Raw genomic sequence first — 26,993 nt, 5'->3', positions numbered from 1 at the left:
TCTAAGAGAAAGGTACTGTAACTCCAATTGGGTCATGGAGCCAATGCATAATTTAAAAGCGGAAGTGCAATGCTTTCACAAGCAGTTAGGTTTAAGGTTTACTTCAACTCAAACCACATTGTTTATGTCTCTGCTTGCCATAGTGTATACCCGCTAGAATCATTGATAAGAAAAGTAGTCCAAAAGAAAACTGCAATAAACCAAAATAATATCCTTTTTTTTTCTTTTTTTTCTTTTTTGGTTGAGGAAGATCAATATAATATCTAAAAACTATAACTTAGTATTTATTGCTGTTACGTTCATGTTAAGCCACAGTATTAACATAGCATTTCTTCAATTTGGTTCATTTTCAATCCAATTTGGTCCATTTCAATCCAATTCGGTCCATTTTGGACTAATTGAACCCTAAATTAATTCTTTTTATAGGTTGTCTTTTCAATTTAGAACTTAAAAATAAATAAATAATTCTCTTAATTTTTGGGGTTGAAAAGTATGAAAATTTATTTTATTTGGGCGAAACTTTTTAGTTTTGGGCTTAAAAAATACAAACAAAATAGATATTAGAAATTAGAGATATGGTATCTCAAAAAAAGAAAATTAAAGATATGGTATCTCCAAAAAAAAAAATTAGAGATATGGGTCTTAAAAAGCACTAAAAATGATAATTATTCACAATTACCTTAAAATTCAAGTTTCACTAATATATGCATTATACTTATATTTGGAAATTTAAAATTAAAAATAAAATAAAATAAAAACTACAAGTCTAAACTTATTTAATAATTTAAATTTAATGTAACATGTTACATGTGTTCCACGAGATAGGGATATACATTTTTTTTTTTAATATTCTTTTATATGTTCAAACTAATCAATTGATTATGGTATAGTTTAAAAAAAAAATGTCCTTTTAATAACATCTTCATTTATAATTTTATATAAAACAATATTATAATTTTGTAATTTAAAATTTTTTTTATTAAATTACGTTTTTCATGTATATATTACTATGTATTGTTGTTGAATACAATATATTACATGTTCCAATACATAAAACTTATAAAAATAGAAAATGATTTTAAATAATACATGTTATGAAGGACCAAAGGGAAAAGCAATTCTGGAGTCCCACATCGGTTGGGGAAGCACATAGAGATGTGCTTATAAGAAGCAATCTCCCTTTAATGTATAGCAACCTTAGGAGGAGAATAAAACTGTGAGGGTCTAGGACCCAGACTTGATAATATCTATTGTTACACATGTACTATTTAGGCAACAATTTTAATGAAAATACATATTTTCTTTTCTTTTAATGTTTATGCGGACAAATGTACAACGAATTAGTCAAATTATGTAAGGTTGAATTTAGTTTGTGATCTCCAATCCGTCTCTAATTTCACTCAAATCAATTTTTCTAATTGTTGTAAGTGTTGGTGCAGATGTCTTCACATGAACACTTGACCTTCAGTGACCAGAAAGCAGCTCAGTACAAAACTTTTAAGGGGCACAAGGTCACAATAGCTTCACGAAATGTACAATGTTCTTCCATTTTGATGAAGGCAATAAAATAAGGTTTTTATACCTTTTGGGAACCTTAGTGCACAAATTCCAATTTCGAAGTCAGCCAAGTATTCATGGACTGCAGTCAAATATTCAAAAAAACTTCTCTCTTAATCAATTGAGCGGTCAGATTCATTGGAATCAAGTGTTAAGTTTGACAAAATTTAGCATTGAAAGACCAATTTAGTATTTTATCCCTATTGTTTGTTTTAAAAGGCAAGTAAATTGGTCATTCAATGCTAAATTTCATCATACTTAAAACCAAAACCAACAGTTAGGAAGACATTGGAACAAAGTAATAACTTTGGAGGGTCAATTGTGCATTTGACTAGTACAAGGGATTAAACGTTGCCAGGGTGAAATATTACAGTGAAAAAGTATATTTTGCCCATTAATTCCTTTTCAAACTTAAGGTTTAATTGATTACACACCTAAATTATAGAGTTTAAATTTAATTTTCCCCTTATTATTTTAAAATATATCATCATTTTGACGTGACTTAAGCCGTCCACATAGTTAACAATTTGCATACATATTCACATCAAGCTGAGACGAACAATTATCTTTATCATAGGGTCGAAGTTACATAAACAGAAAAGAAATTGCTTATTTTTGGAAGCCTCTCTTTGTTTGCCAGACCCTCTCTCTCCAGTAGCCACCGTTCTTTAGACCAAAAAGGGAACTGTATAATTTTAGTTACACGTCAAGAATAACCCTATTTAAACGTTATAATGTAAACAGCTCTACAAAATTCAGTACCCAGTCCTGTTTCCATCAATTTGGCATGGGCACAACCTATATTTAATGGGGGTCTCAGGCCAGCCACAAGTAACCCCTGAAATCTTTTCCACAAGCAGAGTCCAATGGTAAATCTTTATATAGATGTTCTAATTGGGATCAACACAATAGATCCTCATTATTGTTGACTACTTGAACGTGTTTGTTGTAACACTGCATTTGTCGCACTACGCGTTCTTGATAGAAATGAAGTACTAATGCTAGGAAACCTCAGCCCGAACCGACCATAACTTGAAGCCCCACCATTGGTGTCTTCTAAAGCTTGATTCCCATTAGAAACCTCATGATTTCTTGAGGCCTCTACCACTTCTGAAATTCCACTAATGTCCTGAAAACAGATTGAAAACATTCAAGAGAGTGGATGCACAAGAAAAAAGAATGCAAATCCAAAAGTAGAAGTGCAGGTTAACCTGGAGACCAGAGATAGCATTCTGCAGTGGTCGTTTAACCTGCAAAGGAACACATCAGGAAAGAGGAACAGAAACTGAAAGTCATGAAAAAGGAATAATTCTCTTTATGATGTTCAAGTTGCTCTAAAGGAGGGGCACAAGTTCCAAAGTCATTCTTTGAGGAACACTGGGGAATTTCACATCAATGATAGGAAACAAGAGCCATAAGGGGAAGGAAAAACTATAAATGGGTTCAAAAATTATATACATGTATACATCTTCAACATATTAAAAAAATCCACCTTGCTAATGATCAAATCCAGACCTTTTTAGTAGTACTTTTTTAAGCTTTCAAAACCAAATATACATATTCGTCTTGGCAAATTTACTCACACACTTAAGGGACATGAACCCCCAAATCTTAGCCACCACCAGACTTATGGGGGTGAAGGTGTCCTATGGACAAAAGAAACTTAACAATGATGGCCAAAATTCTAATTTGATAAGAATCTTCGCCATCATTGCCCATAAGAATGGAGATATGCGGTGTAAACCAGAAACTGAAAGGCCACTCTTTCAGCCTTTACTCAACCCAAAGGAGTAGAAAAGTTTTGGAACCTGGTGAGATCCATTGGAACCTGAGGAAGGCAGAGGTTCAGCAGATAAAACAGGGGGCAAAGATGCACTCTGCTCAAGCACAAGAAGTAGAATAAAGTTAGGACATCATTTCAAGAACATAAGCACATTAAGGGTGGAACAGAATCAAGGGCAAGACAAGTGAACAATGTATTTGACATCATTTTAATACTTTTCTATCTGTTGAGATGATTTTCTTCATCATTACTGTTATGTCCAGAACAGAGGAAAAGATTAAAAGGTCATCAATCAACCATTTTCATTTCCAAACTCAAGCAAAGGCAGATTATAAAACAGCTAAATCAAAATGAAAAACCAAAAAGGAGACCTTCCCAGATGTGCCCAAGAAAGTTGGGGTTTCTTACATCCAGAAACGCTAAAGGAGGTTAACACTCCCATATACATATACAAGTGGTTGTGGATGTGTGTCAGAGATAAGTATTAAACAATAAGCTCTGATGACTTAATTTTAAATGTTATCTAATCGAGTGAGTGGACAAATTTTTACCCTTGATGAGGGCAAAATCGGTGGTAGTTCAAGAGCTGGCCTGTAGGAACTGGATGGTGCCACCTACATAATTTATATAAAAAAAAATAGTTCATATGGGAGAGAAGAACTATACAATCTATAAGAAATTAACGAGATAAATACCCAAGCTTTATGCGTTCGTGTGTGTATAATATACAGATGAATATACTTACAGAGAATGCATAATCAAACCAATGTATATATCATACCATTGAAGAGGGAGTAGTAGGCGGCTGTTCAAGAGCTAGCTTGGAGGAACTGGAAGGCAATGCCTACAGATTTTAGAGATCACAATTAATATGAGGCAGAAACACAAACTGAAAAGAAAATCTGATATTGAGATGTGCCAAAACCAGATGAGTAAAGATATTTTGGTTAGCAATAATAAAATTCAGATACTGACTATTAAGTGAAGGACATAGTTTTTTTTTTTGATAAGTGGAGGACATAGTTGACTTAGTGTAATATGAGATAGTACAAATAAGCAACAGAAGTCTTGACATATAATCACTGAAGCAACAGACATGTGAAAACAGATCTGTAAATATCATATGGAAGGGGTTCAGTTCATGCCTGAGCACTTTCTGCGGTTCTGCTATTTTCCAGGTTCCGGGCATAATGACACAACCTCCTTACTCCTTCATTTGTAAGATCCTAAGCAGATAATCAGAAGCAATGACCATCAGCACAAAACATATTCGTGGGCAGAAAATAACACCATATTGAAAAGTTAACACATTATTTTTAAAGGGAATCTAAATAATGTTGGCCGCATAATAGCTACCTGTTTCCCTTCTATTCTACTAATCTTCGTTTCCTGAGGCATCAAAAAAAAAAAATATTAGACTTAAATATCACATCCAGGAGAACACTTACAAACATGATTGAGCTACAAAACCTGAAAAAATAAAATAAAATCTTGAAGAGGACTCACCAGAGTCTGTACTGCATCATGGATATTTATAACATCCACACCAACGAAATCCGTTCTTTTTCGTAGTTCAGAAACCTAAACAGCTTAATAAATGCTGTGTAAATAAAGTTGAAACAGAAAACATAGGACTACCTAAACTACTAGCTAATGTCTGATTTGGACCCACCTCTTGTTGTGTTTCAGAAGTAATTTCTGCACACTCATCCAAGGTTGAATCCATGACGTCCATTCTTGAAGATAGCCCCCTCTTGGTGGCCTAGGAAAAATAAAATCACCACTATGTAAGAAAGCAGACATGACTCTATTTCTCATATTAGATAAAATAAAAAAGATATTCCAAATACAAGTAAATTGCAAAGTATAGAATAGCAGTTATTAGAATGTTTAAGAAAGTTATGCGCTACTTAGATGACAATGATAAGCATCTCCACCAGCATATCAAGTTCACCATTAATACACTTAATCCTTTTGACAGGTTACACTTGGTTTTGCAATATAGTTTAGCTTAAGTAGCGTTTTAAGATGTGTTTGAACCAAGTGCACAAACAATTCCAAGCCCCAAAAAACAAAATAAATTTTCTTGCAGAGAAACTTATAAAATAAAAATATCCATTTGATAATCATTTGGCAGAGGTCAAGCCTTGGTGTAATGACAAGTGTCTTCCACCAAAAGCAACAGCTCATAGGTTTGAGTCAGGGAATCAACCTCTCCAAAACAAATTGAGGGTAAAGCTGCCTACCATAACCTCTTCCAAATCCTGCAAAAAGTGGGAACTTTGTGCACTTGGTATGACCATTTTTTTTTTATTTGATAGTCTTCTGTAACAAGTATCATAAGAGGAAAAGGTGGATGACATGTGTTTTTTACCATGTGACATTATCCAAATTCAAACACCAAATTGTAAAAAATACAGGTGCTTGTTATCCCCTACAATTTTTGTTCTTCATCACCATAATAATGTTTTTCCAATTTTACCCTTTCTATCTCACTTTGAATATTGACACATACCTTTCAAATTTTACCCTCTTTATCTCACAAATATATTCTATCTAACCCATTTAACATATATATTTAACTATTTAAAAGCAATCACTTGCTTTTTCCAATCTCTCATTACAGTTTCATGTTTTGAATCTATCCTGACATATCCTTTTCTTTTAGATAAATACATCTATCATTGTACATCCTTTTAGTTTTATCCTTTTCAATTGACTTTCCTCAAAATGATACCTTATATTTTTAAAGGAAATTTATTGACATGATAAAAATAATAGCATAAGATTTTGGCATGATTGTTAGAATGGAAACCTTCCTCCAAAGAATGTATACCTTGATTTGTTTGAATGGAAGCTTTAGTTTCTAATGTGTTGGACTCTCAATTGGATGGGGCGGTTAGGAGTTGGAATTTGAAGTTTCACAGAGATTTTCATTATTGGGAGATGGAGGGTGTATTTTCTTTCCTTGATCATATCCATTCTCATGTGCACGGGGGGGAGGGAGGTGACGGGTAATTGAATGGGAGTCACAATTTTGATGTATGGTCTTACTATAAGGCTATTTGTGGAATCATTGCCCATTCTTTCCCATGGAAGGGTATTTCGTGTGTTAAAGTGCCAAAGAGAGTATTGTTCTTTTGTGACAGCAGCATTGGGTAAGATTCTTACTATTGACAACCACATCAAGAGGGGTGTCACTAGTAAGTTGTTGTATGTGTCATCATAGTGGGAAATGGTGAACCGTCTTTTACTTCATTGTAATATTGCTTGTGCTTTGTGGAGCAAAGTGTTTATAGGATGTTTGGGATTCATTAGGTGATGCTGGGGACCGTTACAACTCTATTATTTGTTTGGCAAAAATGGTTTTGGAGGCATTCCTCGAATGTATGGAACCGCGAGCTCGCATGCTTGACGTGGATTGTGTGAAATGAACGGAATACTTGTACATTTAAGGATGTTCACAGACCTTTGGATCAATTGAAATCCTGGCTAATTATACTCTTTTTGATTGGTTTCAGGAATGAGGTTTTACTCATTGCTCTTTCTTTTTAAGGTTCCAAAATTCTTTTAGATCTTCCATTTGATCTTCTTGTAATTTTAAGATAGTATTTTTCATTTTCAATAAAATTTTCATTACTTATCAAAAAAAAGAAAATAAGTGGTCTGAACAGCATAATGCAAATTTTTTTAAATATAATTTATATAATTTACAGAAATTGAATCACTAACAACCTGGTGAAGAATTTAGGATACCGTGCCATAGCAAATTCACTCCCCATAATTATTGTGAGACCCTAATCCCAAGCGTAGCACAATCAACTAAAACCATGCTTATTGAAGCAAAGGTCACGAGTTTGAATCTCCCCTTACCCCTCCCATTGGGGCAAACTTAGTTATCAAAAAATATATATTATTTTGAGACCCTGTATAATAAGTTAGAATTACAATGACAAGACTATAGTACAATCTACTAAATGACATACTATACAATAAAAGTTGTGACCTACACTTGGTAGTTGCAACCAATAGATGTTCTCTTTTTTTCTTTATGCCTTTTTCCTCCTAATTCCACGTGGACAGTTTGTTGCCCCTTTTTTTTTTATTTGATAGGAAAGAAAATTTGTTGCCCCTTTATTTGATACACTTAAAAGTTTTAAGTGTAAACTACATGCTTTCATCATGTGGTGCTTTATATGTATAATTATTAACATAGATTGCTCTAAACAAAAATCTATTGCCAAGAAATTTAAAAACAATATTAAGTTAAAAAGAAATTTATAAGACCAACTGCACCTGGGAATGAGTATAAATTGCCATCAGGGGTGAATGCCCCTAGATTACCCAACAACTGGTTATGGCGGATGAGGTCAGTTGCTCATAAGTTTTACTGGCTAGAGGTGAGTCTAAATAAAATGTGCGTAGCTGAATTGAAAACGTTAAGATGGATAAGTGGAAATACATGGAAAGATAGGATTCGAAATGGGGAAATTTGTTTAAAGATAAGGGTAACCCGATGAAAGATGAGGGAGAGTCACTTGAGATGGTTTGGTCTTATTCAGAGGAGATCGATTAATGCACCAACGAGAAAGAGTGACATTAAGGGAACATAAAAAGAAAGAGGAAAACCAAAAATAATTTTATTAGTAGTTAAAAAGAACATGTCAATTAAGAAACCAAAGAGTATGACTTTGGATAGAATAGAATGGACAAAAAGAATACATTGGGCCAACCTTTTTTGAAAATCATTTGCTGACACCAAAAATTTGAAACTAAGGCAGTAACGCTTGGTTGCTATTCCTCTATTAACAAAAGTTCCTAAAAATTTAACTGAAGTTTCAATATTTATTTAAAATTATTTTTATATAAGTAATATTTACTTAAAATTATTTGAATCAGCGACCATAAATTTCTTTTTAATAAAAAAGTTCAGTCTTAAACATTATGCTTGCACTTATGAATCAACTTAAATGTTATATTGTCGTGCAACATGCTTTCACCACACACTATAAGTATGTGAAAATATTAACTCTATTTCAGTATTTTCAAGTAATTTAAATATTATTCAATTACCAAATTTCTTCAGAAATTTATAATAAGTTAAGTTTCATTATTTATTTTAAATTTTTAATAATCTATCATACTTCTCGGTTTCGATAAAACTTGGTATTACATGTTCTTTTGCCATGTAACTTAAAACAAATTTTGTTCTTTTATTTTTACTATCTATTTTATTGTTCAATTTCACTGTGGTATTGAAATATAATACTTCATTTTGTCATTCAAAGCTAAGATACAAACCTATTTGATGGCATTGGTGGTAAAAGAGAACTGCCAACGAGGTTGACCAGCATGGAATAATAAAGAACAATCACAAGCAAAGTCATAATAGAGAACAATCTCAAGTTTTTCATGGTATTATGAACAGCAGCTTTCATTAAAATAAAATAAAATTCACAAAAGTAGTATAGAGTATCGCATTATTATCTAATGCTTCATTTGTTTCAATGTAAAATGTTCACATTTTAGCATGTTTTTTTTGTTGTAAAAAGTTGGTCAACTGTAAAACTCAAGCAAAAACAGGTAAAATGTTTTATGCTCGAACAAAGGGTAAAACATTTTACATATTTCTATCAGCCTGCTCTCTCACCCATCTGCTACAAACCACCCATCTCGCTCAGCCACACAAGAGACCACCCATCAACGCCACATATCGACACCACCCACCATCATCAGCGTCAACAGTACCAAGTACCAACCATCATCACCGGATTTCAGAAGAGAAAGAAAGTGGGTCAATGAGCCAAGAAGTGGCGACTCAAATTTCAGGCAAGAAAGAAAGTGGGTCAGTGGGTTTGGGATACAAGTGATTGCTTTGGTGAAGTTTAGCTCTGGGTTTCGGTGGATGAGGGAACATTTGTTGCAGGTTTATTGTGACCAGGTTCAAATTTGGTTTGGATCAAATAATGGGACTGGGTCTTTGATGGGTCAAACCAGCGGCTTGTGAGGTTGATCGACGCAAACACCTCTACCGCCCATTGTGATACAACGCCAATCTAGGTTCATGGGTGGCTGGGTTTCTGATATGGGTTTTGGGTTCATGGGTTTTTTTTTCTTTTTTTAGGCATTCTGATTTGAATTTTTGGATGGTTGGTAGAGGGGATTTGGTCAGATTTGTGCTAACTTGGTGGTGATTGTGGTGGTTAGATTTGTGGTTGACTCTGGTGGCTGGGTTTGCAGAGGCTGGTTTGTGCTTTCATTTTTAAGAATTTGTGTCACGCCAAATACTTGAAATTGTCTTCATTGAAAATGTGTTACATGTAAAATATTTTACTTCAAAACAAACGAGTGTAAAACTAGAAAAATTGATGTATTTTTATTGTTGAGATAATATAATTTGGTTATTCTTTCACACTCATAATGTTGATTGAACAAGTTTAGATGTTATTATAAAGGCCAAACAAAAGGATCAGAAGTACAAAACTTACTGAGATTGATGAATATACACTCTCAAGCTGTTTAGCTATACTATTGCAAGCATCATTTAAACCACGCTTTGACGCAAACATCAAATCAGGGAGTTTCCAGCCCTGCAATCATACAACAGATGCACTCAAATGTTCATCAGTAACTAAAAGGAAGACGTGGTACTAAAGATACAAAGTAAAGTACATCAAATTTTTTGTATAAGAACAAGGAGGATGGAGAAGGGGGAAGGCATGATTACATCATATACTAGGAAATAGGAATGGACAAAGACAGAATATGGGTACAACACTAAACACGTTTTAATGCAAAAATCTTTAAAAATTTAGGATTTTTTTTTTTTTTGGTTGATAATTTGATAGTTACAATATGGGGGAGGGTGGATTCAAACCTTGGTTCTCATGGCTACAAGGCTCTTGGCTTAAAAAAGTAGGACATATCAAGAATTTTCTTTTATATGGGCATATAATGATAGCTTGTAGTATCAGATATCCGTTATTACAATACTTAAACAAGTAATAAAAATATTACCTTCCACCAAACATAGCCATATCCTAAAACGACCACAACGATAATAACACCATATCTGGTAGTACCTGTACATAAAGAAAACAAGTCTTCTCAGGAGCTACTACAGAGCTAAAGATGCAGCATATTTCAAGACACCATCAATAATGATGAGTAAGAAGGAAGCTGTTCTTGTCAAGCAAGTGTCACTAATGTCACTATTCACTAGGTTAAACTATAATATAATAATGCCATACAGAAAACATGGAAACAAGCATAAGATCAAAGGAGAATGTTAATGTTAGTTAAAAAAATTTTACATATAATTCAAAATCAAAGGATGATATTCTTAGTTAAAACCTCAAATAAATTTTTAATTCCAGCCAAGGTTATCGAGCAAAGACACTATATTGATGCTCATTCATCTGTGCCAATATTTATGTTTCATTTAATGAGGTAGGAAATGATATAAATGTCCAGCATGAATTTCCTTGATAACCCTTGATAAAGTTTAGCTGGAACATAAGAGTCAATCAACATTATAAATAACAAAATCTCCATTAGTGGTTTCTCAAAAACAAAAATCTCCACTAGTATGTGGGAGAACGCATATAACTCTCTAACCTCTTCCACTCGTGGTCACAATTGTAATGGGCCCATTTGATGCCAATGACTGCAACTCTTGCCGTAGGCTGTTAACCTGGAGAAGTCAAATATATGATCATGAATTACTTTTTCAATTTCTAAATAAGTCTTGAAGAAGTACAAGGTATTCTAGTTAGTTAAGAATGATAAGCAGAATTGACTAAAAACCAACATCTTGAGCTTAACAAAACCTGGCTGTTTGAAAAGCGTCTTAATGCAACTTTTATCACTCTCATTAAAAATAAATAAATAAACAAAAACTGACCTTTGGATGTGAAGGACTTACACCCTATTTGTTTGTTAGTGGGCAGTGGGCACTATAAGAATCATCGCTAAGGTCCTAGCTAATAGGTTGAGAATGGAGCCAAACAAATTCTATCAGGTTCTCAAAATGCATTAAAGGAAAGTAGATTTTAAAATTAGTTCTAATTACTAATGGATGTTTACACAATTGACCGAAATCTGGAATACCAAGGGTCTTATGCAAATCAGATTTGGAGAAATTTTATTGAAAACAGGGGTGTGAAACCCATATACACAGGAAGTGTACACCGGAAAGGAAGTGCAATTAAACTAGAAAATTACAGTGATCAATCACGTTCAATAAATGGGAAAAGGAAAATAATCTTGTCACCGTTGCAATTCAAACAATGATATAACAAAAAACAATTTAATGTAAAACTGTCCTTTCGTTCCCTTCAAAGCTTCTAGTATTCCTTCCTCTCCAAATGCACCACATTAGACAACGAGGGAATGCCTTCCAAATTTATAAGTTTAGATGTCAACCAAAGCAGTCTTGCTAACAAGCCAACATATCTATGACTCCTTTCAGCATCACCAAGTGAACCCCAAAGACACTAAACACTAGTCCTCAATTTTCTGGCAATAGGGCAATGGAGGAGTAGATGATCAATTGTCTCGCAGTCTCTTTTGCACATACAAACACCAATTAACCACAATAATACTCTTTTGCAAATTGTCTATTTTTAAAATTTTCCCCAACACCACAGTTCCCACAAAGAAAGAAACTCGGGTTGGTTCCTTAGACTTCTCCAAGGGAAGGTCAAATCGTCCTTAGGAACTAAAACTCTTGAATAGAACTTAACCTCAAACCTCCTTTGTGCAGAAGGCATCCAACAGAGCTTATCTTCTCCGTTAAACAGAGCTTATCTTCTCCGTTACCCAGCACTGCAATAGCACAAATTAAGTCCACAAAAACTGATAAGGGCTCTAGCTCCCAATCATTTACTTGTCTGGTGAAATTCCAAATGCAGTGCAAAACATCACTATGGAGCTACATATGATCTGCTACAGAAGCCTCCCTGTCCTCTGGAGTGATACAAAACCAATTCCAGGAAAGCCTCCTTCAAAGGAAGTGTGTCACACCAAATGCCATGCCAAAATTTAATCGTGGCATCACTATGCACACCAAATCAAATGAAATGTGAAAAAACCACTCCTAATGTAGTTCTAAAGGTCGACTCCATAAGGCCCATCAGCATCCATAGTGCACCAGCCACCCTACATAGTACAATACTTCTCTATAAACTCCTCCACAGAGACTCTATTCATGCCAAAACACCACAACCACTTCCCCAACAGAGCCTGATTAAACAATCTCAAATTCCTGATGGCCAACCCCTTGCTTTGAAAAGTTCACAGATTTTATTCCAATTAACAAGGTGGAATTTGGACCCCTCGCCTAACCCTCTCCATAAGAAATCTCTCTGTATATTTTTAATGCAGTGGGACACATCTGTGATCCGTAGGGATGGGGAAAAGGGAGAAGAAATATATGGGTAAATTAATGAGTGTGCATTTAATCAAGGTAATCCTACCTCCGTAAGATAGATAAAGGCGCTTCCATTCCGGCAATCTTCTTTGCATTTTCTCTAAGATAGTGTTCCAAATGGTTTTTGTCTGGAATTTAGCATCCAGAGGAAGGTTGAGGTATTTCATTGGCAATGTCACCAAAATACCCCAGATTCCGCACATTCCCCAACAAGTGCAAACTCCAAATTTCCTAATTCACCTTCAAACCAGATACAGCTTAAAACCACGTAAAAACAAACCTAAAATGCAAATTTGATTGGGCTCAGCATCACAAAAATTCAAGGTGCCATCCACAGGTGAAATCATCAACAAATTATTCTGTGTCCAACTGCAAAACCCAATTAAAATCCACCTCCCACTGCTTTATCCATCATTGACTCAAAGCCTCCATGACATTAACAATGAGCATGTTAATTGGGATTTCCCCATACACATGCTGAGAAGGTGTGGTTTTAGTAAAAAATAGAGGAATTGAATTTCTTTGCACCAACACAAACAAACACAACATGGGACATGCCAACACAACAATTCTAAAAAATTTAGGACACAATGCAACAAGGACATGACAATTAAATAATTAATAAACATATTTTTAAAAACCTATTTTATGTTTATTTTAGGTTTTAAAAAAATATGTAACATGCATCAAAATCTTTGTAAACGTATATGAAATTAATTTAAAAACAAGTCAATAATATATTGCAAAATACATTGATACCCAAAAAAAAAAAAAAAATGTAACTAAACTATTAAACTACAAATTAAGTGTTGAAGTAACAGTGTTAATCTTCAAGGGAGAAAAAACACTTAAGACATTCAAAAAAAGAAGGGAAAAAAGTGTTGACTTATCGTGTAGTTGGGTACTGGGCAACTAAAAGAGAGAGACTAGAGAATAGAGAGCATTTATAATTAAGGAAATAAAGGTTTTAAAAAAAAAAAAAAAGTGAATTCGAGAGAGCTTGAGAAGTCAGCTAAATAGAAGCCAATCAAGCAAGTTGACATCATCACTGTACCTAATAGACCAGCAATGCTACTGAGCCAAGACAAGTGCTTACGCAGACACGCCAAGCATCTTGCAATGTCCATGCTTCTTAGATGGTAGTCCTAGTAATTTCATTGACAGTCACTGAGAGTTGTGCCAAGGAGACCCTATTTCCTCAATGCTTTTTGTTATTTTTATGGAGGCATTTAGCAAGATGGTAGTGAAGGGGGGTTACACAGTAAATGGTTCAGAGAACAATTCATTGAAGATTTCTTACCTACTTTTTATAGATGACACATTGATAATTTGTGGAACTAATTCTAATACAATAATGCATTTGAGATATGTCCTAACTGTTTTTTGTCTGTTTCCTTAGTACACTGCCTGTGTGCTTTGGTTTCCTGTATTGTTTTCTTTATTCAATGAAGTTACATTACGTATCAAAAAAAGATATGTCCTTACCAGGTTTGAAGCCATTTCAAGTTTGAAAGTCAATTTGGGGAATTTGAAAACGGTTCCAATTGGTAATGTGCAAAATATGGAGGAGATGGTACAAATTCTTGGGTGCAAACTATGAAATATCTGAGTCTTCCATTGGGCTCTACTTCCAAATCAAAGAAAATCTCAAACTCTATATTGAAAAGGATGGCAAGATGCTTGGCAGGGTGGAAAAGACTTTACTTATAATATTGCATCAAAAACCCAAAAAAAGGTCATACCTAGCGCATCAAAAACCCCAATATCTCAATAATATATAAGAATGGTGCAATTAGGCAGATTTTATTTCAACTGTAAGGCAGATATCGCTTGCTCATTTGGAGGATGATGCAATTAGGACTTATAAAACATAATAGGAGAGTACTGATAAAATAAATAAAAGGAGTGGCTGCTATCATCATGGTCCTAAGGAGTGGCTTTGCCATGAGTTTGACTCTTCCCTAACCCACCCCCCCCCCCCAAAAAAAAAAAAAAAAAAAGCCTATTAAGTGGGACAATTCTTTTTTGCCTGTTGAAGACACCACTCTACTTCAATTAACCAGCCAACTTCACTGAAGTAATAGAAGATCAAGGGCAAACCTGAGCCATTAGAGAGTCATTGTGTGGTTTTTTAACTGATGAGGAAGAATCATCTTGTTTTATTTGCCTCAAAACAATCTGCATTAAAAACAGAAATTATTAGAAAACCTGAAAAACACATTAAAAAATATTAATAATTTAACACAATTTACATCCATAAAGAAAAAGGAAGAGTGATAAAGAGAGCATATTATTTGAAAGAAGAAAAAGACATTGAAAAGCCAGACTGACAATCAGCGCATTCTATCCCTGTGGTAAACACAAGCCAAGACTCTGGAGTACCCTAATACCTGTAAGAATCATGGCTACAAGATCTAAATCACATCCAAAAACTGTGGGATCCTATGAGGCTCAACAATAAATGAATAAATCACAACAATGTCCACCAAACACATGTTATCAAGTTCCCTTTCTTTCTTTTTTTCGTTTGCAGCATGTTTGAGGTATCATTACTGGTCCTGGAAGTAAAAACCCTGATTCGGAAGAATAATGCAAGCAGCTGCTTGGTTAAGTTAGTCAATTGGTTTTGGTCCTTTTTGAGTATAAAGACTCATAATCATTTAATTCATGTGTGTGAAACCATAGCATGGTTAGAGAAGAATATCTCTTTGGAAGCCTAAGGCTAAGGCAAAGCCCAAGAATAAGTGTCCATTGTAGTTAATTAGGTTTTTATATTTGATTTGGTTATTCTAGAGTCAAAGGTATTTTAGTAATTTTGACTCTAGAATAACCAAATCAAATATAAAAACCTAATTAACTACAATGGACAGGTATTTTAGTAATTTTGGTGGCAGAATGAAATAGTGGCAGCTTGGTTTGGTTTAGATGTTTAGTGGAGGCCCGGCTACCTCAAATTAGCCAGAAAAATTTTGTTCTCTTCTTTCCTTTCTCTGATTAGTATGGGTGGTTCCCGTAGTTTTTTTATTGAATCAAAGCTTTTTCAGTTGGTGGTCGAGGAAGGGGGAAATTTTTTCTCTCTAAGGATTTTTGAAAGGGGTAAATATTTCATGCAATCCGTTTTCATGAGCAAGAATGCGGCACAATGGCTTATGAATAATATTGAACCCTCTGTGATCAGAGTCAATCCCAAGCAGTTTTTTACACTCAGGGAAGGTAATACTGCTTACACGTTGCAATGTGGTTCCAACATCTATGGTCAATTCCTAGCAGTGACAGAACTCAAAGTAGGCGGGCAAAGGAGAGCTATCATTATCCCTGCAGGCAAAGCTCAACAAGGTTGGAGGGCTTTTGGGCTTGAATTAAGAAGGATGTTGGCACCCACACAATATGCTTCGGGTGGTTCGAAAGTTATAGCTCAGCCACATAAACGAAATTCAGAGATTCAATCCTCTCGGTCTTTTGTAGAAGCAGTGAAAGGTCATGCGCCGGCGAGGGATATGAAGCAGATACAGCACCCTGTTACCAGTGATCATGAGAAGCCTCAAATAGTGGAGAAGATAGCGGAAACTCCGAGATTCGATCATACTAAGTCGTTAGCAATAGAATATCCGGTTGGCAAACCACGTGATCAGGTGGTGGAAGATGATTTTCAGGTCGGTAAAGCTTGGCCGACAGTCATGGGTGCTGCGAAAGGGAGGTTTCGGAGCATTAATGTGGGGAAGAAATTAGAGGAGAAAATTCTGGCAATGAATAAAAGCAGATTTCCTTTAAGATTTAATTTGAATTCAAATGACATTAATGCTGGGAAGGGGCGAGAAATCAGGAACTCACGCTGGACAGGGGAAGGATTGGTTGTGGAATTGAAGGAGAATGGAAGAAGGCGTGTTTCATGGGATTGTGCCAGGGGAGGATTTCGTAGCTTTAAATGGGTAGCACGGGGAATTAAAGCTCCACCTCCTGAGTACGTAAGTTTGGGCCTAAAGGATTTGGAAGCCCAAAACACCTTAGTTGGTGAGACTAAGGACTCTTTGGGCCCATGTGAGACTAGCCCGTTAGTGTTTGAAATTGGTGAATGCTCTGAGCCTGGTTTCAGCCAAAATCTTTCAAGCCCGAAAGTGATTGAGGCTGAAAATATATTGTGTCCTTCAGCCCCAAAGCCAGACATACCTGGAAAGTCTCTTACGGAACATGAGAGCTCTGTTTTTGGGTCAACGGCAACTGAAATGTCTACAACGGTAGCAGAGATGTCCATATCGGTGCCAGCGGAACTCAACAATAGCGACGGTGATGCTCAAGAGATGTCGATCAGCCAGGCCCAGCTTCCTGTTTTGCCGGTTTTGACAGCGGTGGAGTCCCGGTCTTCTCCGGTTGAGTCACAAGTGGGGTGTGAAGGAAAGGTTGCTTCGGAAATTGTTGAAATTGATTCTCCAAAAGTCTTCTCCGAGGAGGGGACCCATAATTCTCGTCCTACGATTAGGGAGTTGGTTGGAGATTTGGATAAGTCATGGGGTAATTCTAAAGATTGGATGCTGGAATTGCGTGATGGTAGGCAGATAGTGATTCCACTGTCGCTTTATCGGTCTCCAGATAGTGGGTCTCTAGATAGCGGGTCGGAGTGCTCAATCATTGAAGGAGAAGTTGTACCAGGTAATAACTCTATTGCCACTGAGGGCCAAATTGTTAGTTGGGCAGATGAGTGTGATGGTGTGTTAGATTCTTTGTCTGTTGTTACTAGGTCAGAGGATGAGCTGCGGGAAGTTGATGTAAGGTCAATGACTTGGGAGAGAGATGGGAGCCTCTAGTTGTGGTACCTTTGGCCACTGAAATTCCTTTGGAGGATGAACACAATACAGTGAAGGAGTGTGGGTGTGAGGAGAAAGTTGATAGCAAACAATTATCACAGTGGGTAACCAATCGGATTAAGGCGTTTAGGAAATCTGTGGGGACTTCATTGGAAGGCTTTGAGGAGCAAATTACGGGTCTGTTGTTAGCCTTAGAGGCCAGGAAAAAGGATAAAAAACGGCATGAGGTAGATAGTCAGAAGAAGGTGGTTAAATCGGGACAAAAGGGTCATCGAGAATTGAAAAACTTAATGACTTCTTTGAACGTTGAGTATGGGTCAGCTAAGAGAAGGAGTATTAGTAGTGAGTGGGCTGTGGTGTTGTATCAATGAATGTGAAGATTATTTCTTGGAATGTTAGAGGGTTGAATGAGCAGGATAAAAGGCTCCAGGTCAGAAATTTGATTAGGAGTTGGAGGCCAGATATTGTATGTCTTCAAGAAACTAAAATGGAATTGATAACCAGAATTGTGATTCGAAGTTTGTGGGGTGGCCAACATGTTGATTGGTCATATTTAGGTTCTTGTGGAGCTTCTGGAGGGGTGCTACTGATGTGGGACACACGAGTTGTGGACAAAGTGGAGGAAGCAGTGGGACGTTTTTCAGTTTCTTGTAAGTTTAAAAGTGTGGTAGATTAGTTTGTATGGGCATTTACTGGAGTTTATGGTCCTAATCTAGCGGGTGACAGAAGGTTTTTATGGGAGGAATTATCTAGGTTGAGCAGTTGGTGGAATGTGCCATGGTGTGTGGGAGGTGATTTTAACGTGGTAAGATTCCCTTCCGAACGTGCTGGTGCTACTACGTCTACTGCTGCTATGCGTGAGTTTTCTGAGTTTATTTCAGAGCAAGGTCTGATTGATATCCCGTTGGAAGGGGGAACTTTTACTTGGTCTAATTCTCGTGAAGTTGCATCGAAGGCTAGGCTGGACAGATTCTTATTCTCTCCAGATTGGGTGGATAAGTTCCCTACTGTTTGCCAGCAAAGAATGTCGAGGCTCTTATCAGATCATTTTCCGATTGTCTTGGAAGGTGGATCCTTTCATAGGGGCAGGAGGCCGTTTCGATTTGAAAATATGTGGCTTAAGGATGAGGGTTTTGTGGAAAGGGTGCGATCTTGGTGGGAATCTTATCATTTGCATGGGGCTCCGAGTTTTGTGTTGGCTAACAAACTAAAGCTTCTAAAACATGATTTGAAAAAATGAAATGTAGAGGTTTTTGGTAATGTAGAAGAACGGAGGAAACAATTGTGGAAGGATCTTAGTGTTCTAGAGACTATTGAGGATAGTCGTGGTCTAACAGAAGAGGAAAAGTTGGAGTTGGAAAGGATCCGAGGGGAGTTAGAGAAAGCTTCTCTTTTGGAAGAAATTTGTTGGAGACAGAAATCTAGAGTTCTTTGTATTAGAGAAGGTGACAGGAATACTAAGTTCTTTCATCGTGTAGCCAATTCTCACAGGAGATTTAACTCCATCGATAGGCTTATGGTAGATGGAGAATTGTCTTCAGATCCGGAGGCCATAGCAGAGTGTATCTCTCGTTTTTATAGGCAGCTTTATTCTGAAAATGTGACCCATAGACCTGTCCTAGATGATGTGGAATTCTCTAGAATCTCGGAGGAAGATGCTATTTGGTTAGATAGGCCTTTTGATGAGGATGAGGTGTTTGGAGTGATTAATGGGTTCAATGGTGATAAGGCTCCTAGTCCGAATGGTTTTTCCATGGCTTTTTTCCAGTCTTGCTGGAGTGTTTTGAAGAAAGAGATTATGCATGTGTTCCAAAATTTCCATACTCAAGCTGTGTTTGAAAAGAGTCTTAATGCCTCATTTCTTGCACTTATTCCTAAAAAGGTTGATGCTATGGAGGTTAAGGATTTCCGGCCAATTAGTTAAGTTGGTGGGATTTACAAGATTATTTCAAAGGTGTTGGCTAATCGGTTTCGAAGGGTTGCACATGGGCTTATTTCAGATTCGCAGAATGCCTTTGTGAAAGGTCGAAAAATTTTGGATTCCGTCCTAATTGCTGCTGAATGTATTTGATAGTAGACTGAAGACAGGGATTCCAGGGGTGTTGTGTAAGTTGGACGTGGAGAAGGCGTATGACCATGTGAATTGGGGTTTTCTGATGAATATGCTCCAACGTTGTGGGTTTTCAGAGAAGTGGAGAAAATGGATAATGTATTGCATTTCTACAGTTAAATTTTCCATTCTGATTAATGGTAGTCCTTCAGATTTCTTTGGCAGCTCTAGGGGGATTCGGCAAGGGGATCCTTTATCCCCATTGCTATTTGATGTTGTCATGGAGGCTTTGAACTGTATGTTGGATGTGGCTGCAAATACCGGACAGTTGTCGGGATTTTATGTAGGTAATACGGCTGGTATTTCGATGATGGTGACTCACCTCTTATTCGCAGATGACACCCTTATTTTCTGTGATGCTGTCCCTAATCAGTTAGTTATTTTAAGGGAGATATTGACTAGATTTGAGGAGGTTTCAGGTTTAAGAATTAATTTGGGGAAATCAGAGATGATTCCAGTTGGAGATGTGCACAATCTAGATGATCTAGTGGGATTATTAGGGTGTGCGCATTCTTCCCTTCCTTTTAAATATCTAGGCCTTCCTTTAGGTGCAAAATTCAAGGAGCTCTCAGTATGGAATCCTATTTTAGAGAAGATGGAGCGGAGACTAGCAGGTTGGAAGAGGCTTTATCTATCTAAAGGGGGTAAGGTAACTCTTATTAAAAGTACTCTTTCCTCCTTACCTACTTATTTTCTTTCCATTCTTCCTATTCCAAGGAAGGTGGCTAATCGCATTGAGAAATTACAAAGAGATTTTCTTTGGAGTGGTATTAGTGGTGATTCTAAATTAAACCTGGTGAAATGGGCTGAGGTTTGTAGGCCTGTGCAGGTTGGGGGGCTAGGTATAAGACGTTTGAGAAGTTTTAACTCTGCCTTGTTAGGCAAGTGGTTATGGACGTATGGTATAGAGACAGATGCTTTATGGAGGAAGGTTATAGAGGCGAAATATGGGAATGTTTGGGGTGGTTGGTGCACGAAAAAGGTGACAAGTGCATATGGTGTTAGCCTTTGGAGGTATATTAGAAGTGGCTGGTTGATCTTTTCTAAACTCCTACGGTATGAGGTGGGGGATGGTACTAGAGTGAAGTTTTGGAAACATGTGTGGTGTGGGGATTGTACCCTCAAAGAGGCTTTTCCAGAACTTTACTGTCTTAGTAGGGCAAGAGATGCTTCGGTGGCAGAGGTGATGGGTTGGTCTGGTGGGAGGATTCATTGGGATGTTGGATCTCGTCATCCACCTCAAGATTGGGAGCAAGAATCTTTTGATCGGTTTATGGGCATTGTCTACTCTTCGACTGTGAGGGGGGTTGGCCCTGACAAAGTTTGTTGGAAAACAACTAGGAGTAGAGGTTTTGAGGTTAGAGGATTCTATCTTTCTTTCTGCCCTCCTACTCTTACTTCTTTCCCTTGGAGAATGGTGTGGCAATCGAAGGTTCCTACAAGGGTAGCTTTTTTCTCATGGTCTGCTTCCTTAGGTAAAATCCTTACAACAGATAACCTTCGCAAAAGGCATATTATTGTTCTTGATTGGTGTTATATGTGTAAGAGGTGTGGGGAGTCAGTGGATCATCTTCTTCTTCATTGCCCCATAGCTTTTGAGTTGTGGTCTTTGGTGTTTTGTTTGTTTGGAATTCACTGGGTTATGCCACATAACGTAATTGAGGTGTTTGAATCTTGGCAAGGTAAGTTTGGGCGTCACCGCAATATAGGCCTTTGGAGACTAGTGCCGCATTGTTTGATGTGGTGCATTTGGAGTGAAAGGAATGCTAGATGTTTTGAGGGATGTGAACGGTCCTTGCTAGAGATTAAATCTTTTTTCTGTCACACTCTCCTTGCTTGGAGTGTGGCTTTATCGCATTTTACTTGTTCTTCCATTCCAGTTTTATTTGAACATTGTAATTTTGTTTCTTGATTTTTGCCCCCACAGTACATCCCCAATGTACTCGGGTTGGCTACTTTTTTAATAAAATTTTTCGTTATCTATCAAAAAAAAAAAGGTATTTTAGTAATTTTATAATTGTTGGGTATGGGCCATAGTTATAGGCCATGGGTTTTATTTTATTAATTAATAAGTCTTATTTAGTTTATGGGTCTTTATGTATGGACTTTCGTTTAATTCAAATAGATGTCCAAGTACTAGTGGGAATCACTCTTTATATAAATTGTTCTCAGTGAATTCAAAGGAGATAGAGAGTTGATTAATAAAATTGAGCGCTTTCAGTAGTGAGGCACATTGGCCTATGGCTCTTTTCTCCTCTCTTTCTCGTCTTTCTTCTTCTCTTCTTCTTTTCTTTTCCCAGATACTGTTCGCATTGCATTACTGTTCAAAATTACTATTCACATATCAGAAAAGGATTTTATTTCCTACTTATTTTTCCTTCTCTTTTCAACCGTAAGTCCATTCTTCTATCTTAAACCCTAATCCTTCTAGAAAAGGTTCTAAACCCCAAATGCCACAAATCTTCTTAAACTTAAACCCACCACAAACACACAAGCAAATTCCTCAATTTGTCATGTTATGGTATAGCCATATAACTCCCAAAGGATTCCAAGCCTCTTTTGATGGTCTTACTTGAAAGAGTTAAGCCTAAGAATGAAAGAATCAATTTCCTCTTAGGAAAATCGTTCCTTCATGGTGAGACTCTAAAGAATTGAAGGACAAAACATTTAACATAAAGGATCAATTTTTATTATTATTATTGGTAAGCCAAACACACACCCAAGGTAGTCAAAGGAAAAAGGCAACTTTAACATGCCAAGGCCTTGTATAGTCCGAGGCAAGACTCAAGAGGTAACAAAAAGGCGCTAGCCCAATTGAAGCTAGGCACCAAATTTTAAATATAGTTTTTATACATATAGAACTTAATCATATGTCTATAATGTATTGAAATATTATAATCAAGTGTATTGACATCTGTTGCATGAAGAAATTGGGTTAATTGATTTAAACATAAGCTTAACACAATTTAGGCTCTATTAATTATTCTAACAACAGGTATTACAACAAGCTTCTGTAAATTAATTAATATAACAACAGGTTTTACAACAAACTTTTATAATTTTTTTTTTTTTTTAACAGTAGGTTTCACAAGAAGTTTTTGCAAATCCAATAATAAGTTCTACAACAAGCTTCTATAAATAATTAATCTACCGATAGGTTTTACAATAAGCTTCTATTAAAATAGATAAATAAATAGAGAGAGAGAGAGAGAGAACTATCAACTAAAGCCTAAAAAGCTATATGATTGAAAAAAAAAATCTAAGTGACGAGGAAATAATAAAGAGGTGATTCAAAGAAAGGAGAAGGTTGGGGGGAGAAATAGAAGAAATAGAGATGCTCAAGAGGTGAGAGAGAGTAAGGGGAGGGATAGAAAGAAAGGGATGAAAGAGACCTGCCTGAGAGAAAAGTGAAGAATTAAAGAGAGAAGAGGGGTAGTCGCTCGAAAGGTGAGAGGTAGAGAATAGAAAAAACTGAATCTCACCTTAGCACATTGATCATGGCTTTAAGGCGCTCACCTTGCTTCCCCAGGCTCTTAAGGCAAGAACCTCACCAAAGGTGCCTCCCCCTAGAGCCTTAGAAGTTCCTTAGTGGCGCCTCGGATCACCCAAGAGCCTAGGCAAGTGCCCAACTTGCCTTTGACTACCATGCATGCACCCAAATTGATCTTGAATTGAGATATAGAGCTTGCCAATAAATTATAAAGGGGGAGGTGCCGGTTGAGCTAGAGCTCATTGCCAACATAAAGGATGAGATACTGAGAACAAGTCCACCCAAGGATTTGACTCTTGCAACATTTCCTACTTCTATTATTCCACCCACAACTCAAGTAATAATTTTAAGATTTGAATTGAGAACCTAACCCAATCACTATTAATGAGGTTACACAATTATGGCAACAGGTGATTGCTACAAAATATGGAGAGGAATGGGGTGGTTGAACTTTGGGTGCAGCTTGTGACAGAGTATAAGGGCAGGCTGGGACACGTTGCAGAAATTTGTGTACTTTGAGTTGGAGGATGGCACTTGTTTAAGGCTTGGCATGATCATTGGCATGGAGGGCAAGCTCTTGAGCTGTTTCTGACTTGTATGCCTACTTGCTTGACCAAATTTCCCTATTCCATTCAGTCCTGGATTGCCTGGTAGGTGGGTAGGCTAGCTCTGGAATGTGAGATTTCACAGAAGTTTTCATGATTGGGAATCAGCAATAATACTCCCTAGGCTCTTTTTATAGTTCTTATTTACTCCAATATCCTGAGGAGAGGGTGTTATGATAGGATGCTTTGGAAATTGAAAGTGGGTGAAGCCTATACTGTCTAATCTTATTATAAGGCTCTTCTAGGTGCTTGAGCTAACCCTTTCCCGTGGAAGAGGGTATGGCAAGTTAAGGCTCCAAAGAGTTGTTTTTTGCATGGACAATGACATGGGGAAAAATCCTTGTGATAATCTTATCAATCGTGGATTTACCTTGATTGGATGGTTACATGTGCCAATGTGGTGGAGAAACAGTAGATCATTTGTTGATTCATTGTGAGGTAGCCTATGCTTTATGGATCCCACTTTTTAGAAATTTTGGAATCCAATGGGTGTTACTGAGGAGGGTGATAGACCTCTTGTTTGAACAGAGGAGGGTGATAAAACCAGCTATGTTCAATGGCACTAAATATTGAGTTATTAAGAATAAACATATTCATAAAATGAGTGTAGCTGAAATGATAATGTTAAGATTGATAAGTGGAAATACATGGAAATATAGAATTAAAAATGAAGAAATTCGCTTAAGGATAGGTGCCCCTATTGATGAAAAGATAAGAAAGAGTCACTCGAGATGATTTGTTCATGTTTGTATAAAAGCAATTAATGCACCACGTGTGAAAAAGTGAGATGAATTAAGTTAAGGGAACGAAAAATATGTATGTTAAATTAAATAAGTACCAAAGAGTATGACTACGTGACGGGGAAAAAAAGCATGTAGATGACCCTAACTAATCTATTGCAAATCCATAACTGACTCTAAAAAATTTAAGGCTAACAGTTATTTGTTGTTGTAATTGAGGTACAGATCTCAATAAGCAGTTTTTTTTTTTTTTTTTTGGGAAGTAATTGATTAGGATAAAGAGGACATCAAGCAAGTAAATGAGAAGTGAGAAATCTCACAGCAATTTTAAGATATATAAAACAAAAACAAGAACTTGCATGGTTATACATCACAGAAGTACCTTAAAAGCACCAGAGACGAAATCAGATACAGTTGACATACGCCCTTCTTTTGCAAGTACTGAACCAACAATACCTAAAAGACATGAGGTAAAGTAGTTGGTTAACAAGGAGTTTCTTTCGTTTCAAACAAGCTAATATAAAAGTAAATTAACTATTACATATTTCAATAAAGAAAATATAACCCAGTTTGGCTACCATTAAAGAAAACATAGTATCACATCCAAAATAACACTTCATAAGTTCAGAAATTCTGGCACTTTTTAGAGCAACAGTTTTGTTGTTTCATTTTCTTCATTTTGATTTTTCTCTATTCCTTTGGGAACAGCTTATCTAGCTTTTTGTTGAAAAACTTTTTGTGGATAATGTGCATACTTGTACTTTGAAAAGGCGAGATTTTAAAAAGTTGTACATAAAAGCTAAAAGTTGAACTTATAAGCTTAAGCCAAACAGACACTCAATAGTTGAGGGAGGGTGAATTTGAATGTGGGTGTCTCCGCCTCTCTTTTTTTTTGGATAAATAAAAAAGATTTGCAACCTATGGCGTCCCTTCCATGAGAATTGCTCTTTATTATCAGGTCAAAACCCCAATCGGTTTTTGTTCAGACACCCAGATCACTTATTCGACAACAAGAAGTTGAGCTACCTAGAAGCCAAACAAACACAATAGGTGCCTTGAATTTTATCAGGCAATAATAAAATCCCAATTCAATCATTATTGAATTGGCAACACACAACAGACTTCACCAGCTCCCACTTTTGGTATATATATATAAAAATAAAAAAATAAAAACACACAACAGCAACAACAGCAGGTAATTGTAGTGAACAGTAACTCCATGATCAGACCGAAGCAACACCACCATAGTAACACACTTCTTCTTTTTTTTCCAATCCAGTCACAAAAAACATACACTCAAAATTAAAAACCAACCAATAGGTAATAGTTTATCAAAAACCCTAAATCCTTCAAATTACGATAACTGAATTAGAATTTTTTTTTTTTTTTAAAAGGGGGGAGAATCGGAGAAAAAGAGAGAAAACAGAGACTGACCTGCACCAAGAAGAACGACCACCTTCCCAATCGGGAGAGCCATAGCCGATTTGGTAGTGCGGGAGAGAGTCGGTGAAGTAGTAGAGACTAATATGTGCGACAACGGTACGGCATTAAATAATGAATCCTCCTCTTTCTCTCTCTCTCTCCGAAATTTAGAAGAAGCAAAGCGTAAGCGTGAGTAGAAGTTGAAGTGACAAGAAAAGAGCTCTCTCTCTCTCTCTCTCTCTGTGCGTGTGTTTGTATATCTCTCAATCTGGGTGTGTAGAGTGAGAGAAGTGCAGCGGGATAGAGCAGTCGCTGTTCACTCTTCCGACCCTGCAGGTTGCGTCGTGACTCGTGTGCGTATATTGTGTGTGTATACGCGAATATACCTTCTCTCCTTTTTCTCTAAAATTACATAAATGCCCCTCTTCTGTTAAATACCCTTTTTTTCTTTTTCTTTTTATTTTTTAATTTCCCCTTGCACAAGTTATTGTTTTCTTTTTTTTTTTCTTAAGACATGAAAGTGGAAACTTACCAATGCAAGACAGTACTAAAAATTAAAATGTCAAGAATCAAATTGACACATTTGAAGGACTAGGGACCAAATTGAGATTTAGTGTAAAAAGTAAGAACCAAATATGTAGTTTATCCAATGAAAAATCTTATGTAAAAATAGTTTTTTGCATTTTTCTGTATTTTTTAGTATCATAAAAAATTAGTCAAAGGAAAACTATCTTTTAACTTCTCTTATTTAGTTTGGCGTAAAATAGAGTTGTTTTCTATTGAGATTTTATGGATAACAACTCTATTTCACACAATACTAAAATAAGGTAAACATTTTATATCTCACGTGCAGCTAAAGAATAGAAATCAAAAAATAGTTTTTCAACTCATTTAATGGTGGCTACCAAAAATAGGAAAATTCAAAAATTATATAGTTTTATAAAAAAAATGTTGTTTGAAAATGATTCATTTTTCAAAAATATTAATCTCAAAACAAACATAACCTATTTCTCATTTTAAATTTTTGGTAGGATGAATGGATGATCATGATCCA

At 36.3% G+C, this 26,993-nt stretch overlaps 1 protein-coding gene across 2 annotated transcripts; it reads right to left on the bottom strand.

Moving 5' to 3' along the window:
• Positions 1-2,101: 2,101 nt before the first annotated feature.
• LOC115980124 lies at positions 2,102-26,293 on the bottom strand. Of its 2 annotated transcripts, XM_031102406.1 has the most exons (15): positions 25,952-26,293; positions 24,900-24,973; positions 14,871-14,948; positions 10,958-11,033; positions 10,358-10,422; positions 9,829-9,930; positions 5,013-5,102; positions 4,847-4,921; positions 4,697-4,729; positions 4,486-4,566; positions 4,122-4,184; positions 3,892-3,954; positions 3,366-3,434; positions 2,769-2,807; positions 2,102-2,686 (listed from the first exon to the last, which is right to left on the bottom strand). In XM_031102406.1, exons 1-15 carry the CDS (start codon positions 25,992-25,994, stop codon positions 2,477-2,479), a joined length of 1,161 nt encoding a protein of 386 aa, XP_030958266.1. In that variant the 5' UTR covers positions 25,995-26,293; the 3' UTR covers positions 2,102-2,476. The 2 variants fall into 2 exon arrangements, with proteins under 2 accessions (XP_030958266.1, XP_030958267.1); XM_031102407.1 differs by lacking the exon at positions 3,366-3,434.
• Between the last annotated feature and the right edge of the window lie 700 nt (positions 26,294-26,993).

The sequence above is a fragment of the Quercus lobata genome, chromosome 3 (assembly GCF_001633185.2).
Source record: "Quercus lobata isolate SW786 chromosome 3, ValleyOak3.0 Primary Assembly, whole genome shotgun sequence".
Classification (NCBI taxonomy): domain Eukaryota; kingdom Viridiplantae; phylum Streptophyta; class Magnoliopsida; order Fagales; family Fagaceae; genus Quercus; species Quercus lobata.
The sequence above is the reverse complement of the archived record's forward strand: the minus strand, read 5'-3'. Positions and strand labels throughout refer to the sequence as shown.

Excerpts from the sequence above, each read along its gene's own strand:
- LOC115980124 (XM_031102406.1), bottom strand. The coding sequence starts at position 25,994 with ATGGCTCTCCCGATTGGGAAGGTGGTCGTTCTTCTTGGTGCAG. Across the intron at positions 5,103-9,828 it reads GTGTATATTCATCAATCTCA|GCCACCAAGAGGGGGCTATC; the intron begins GTAAGTTTTGTA and ends TATTTTTCCTAG. Across the intron at positions 4,922-5,012 it reads CTTCTGAAACACAACAAGAG|GTTTCTGAACTACGAAAAAG; the intron begins GTGGGTCCAAAT and ends TAAGCTGTTTAG.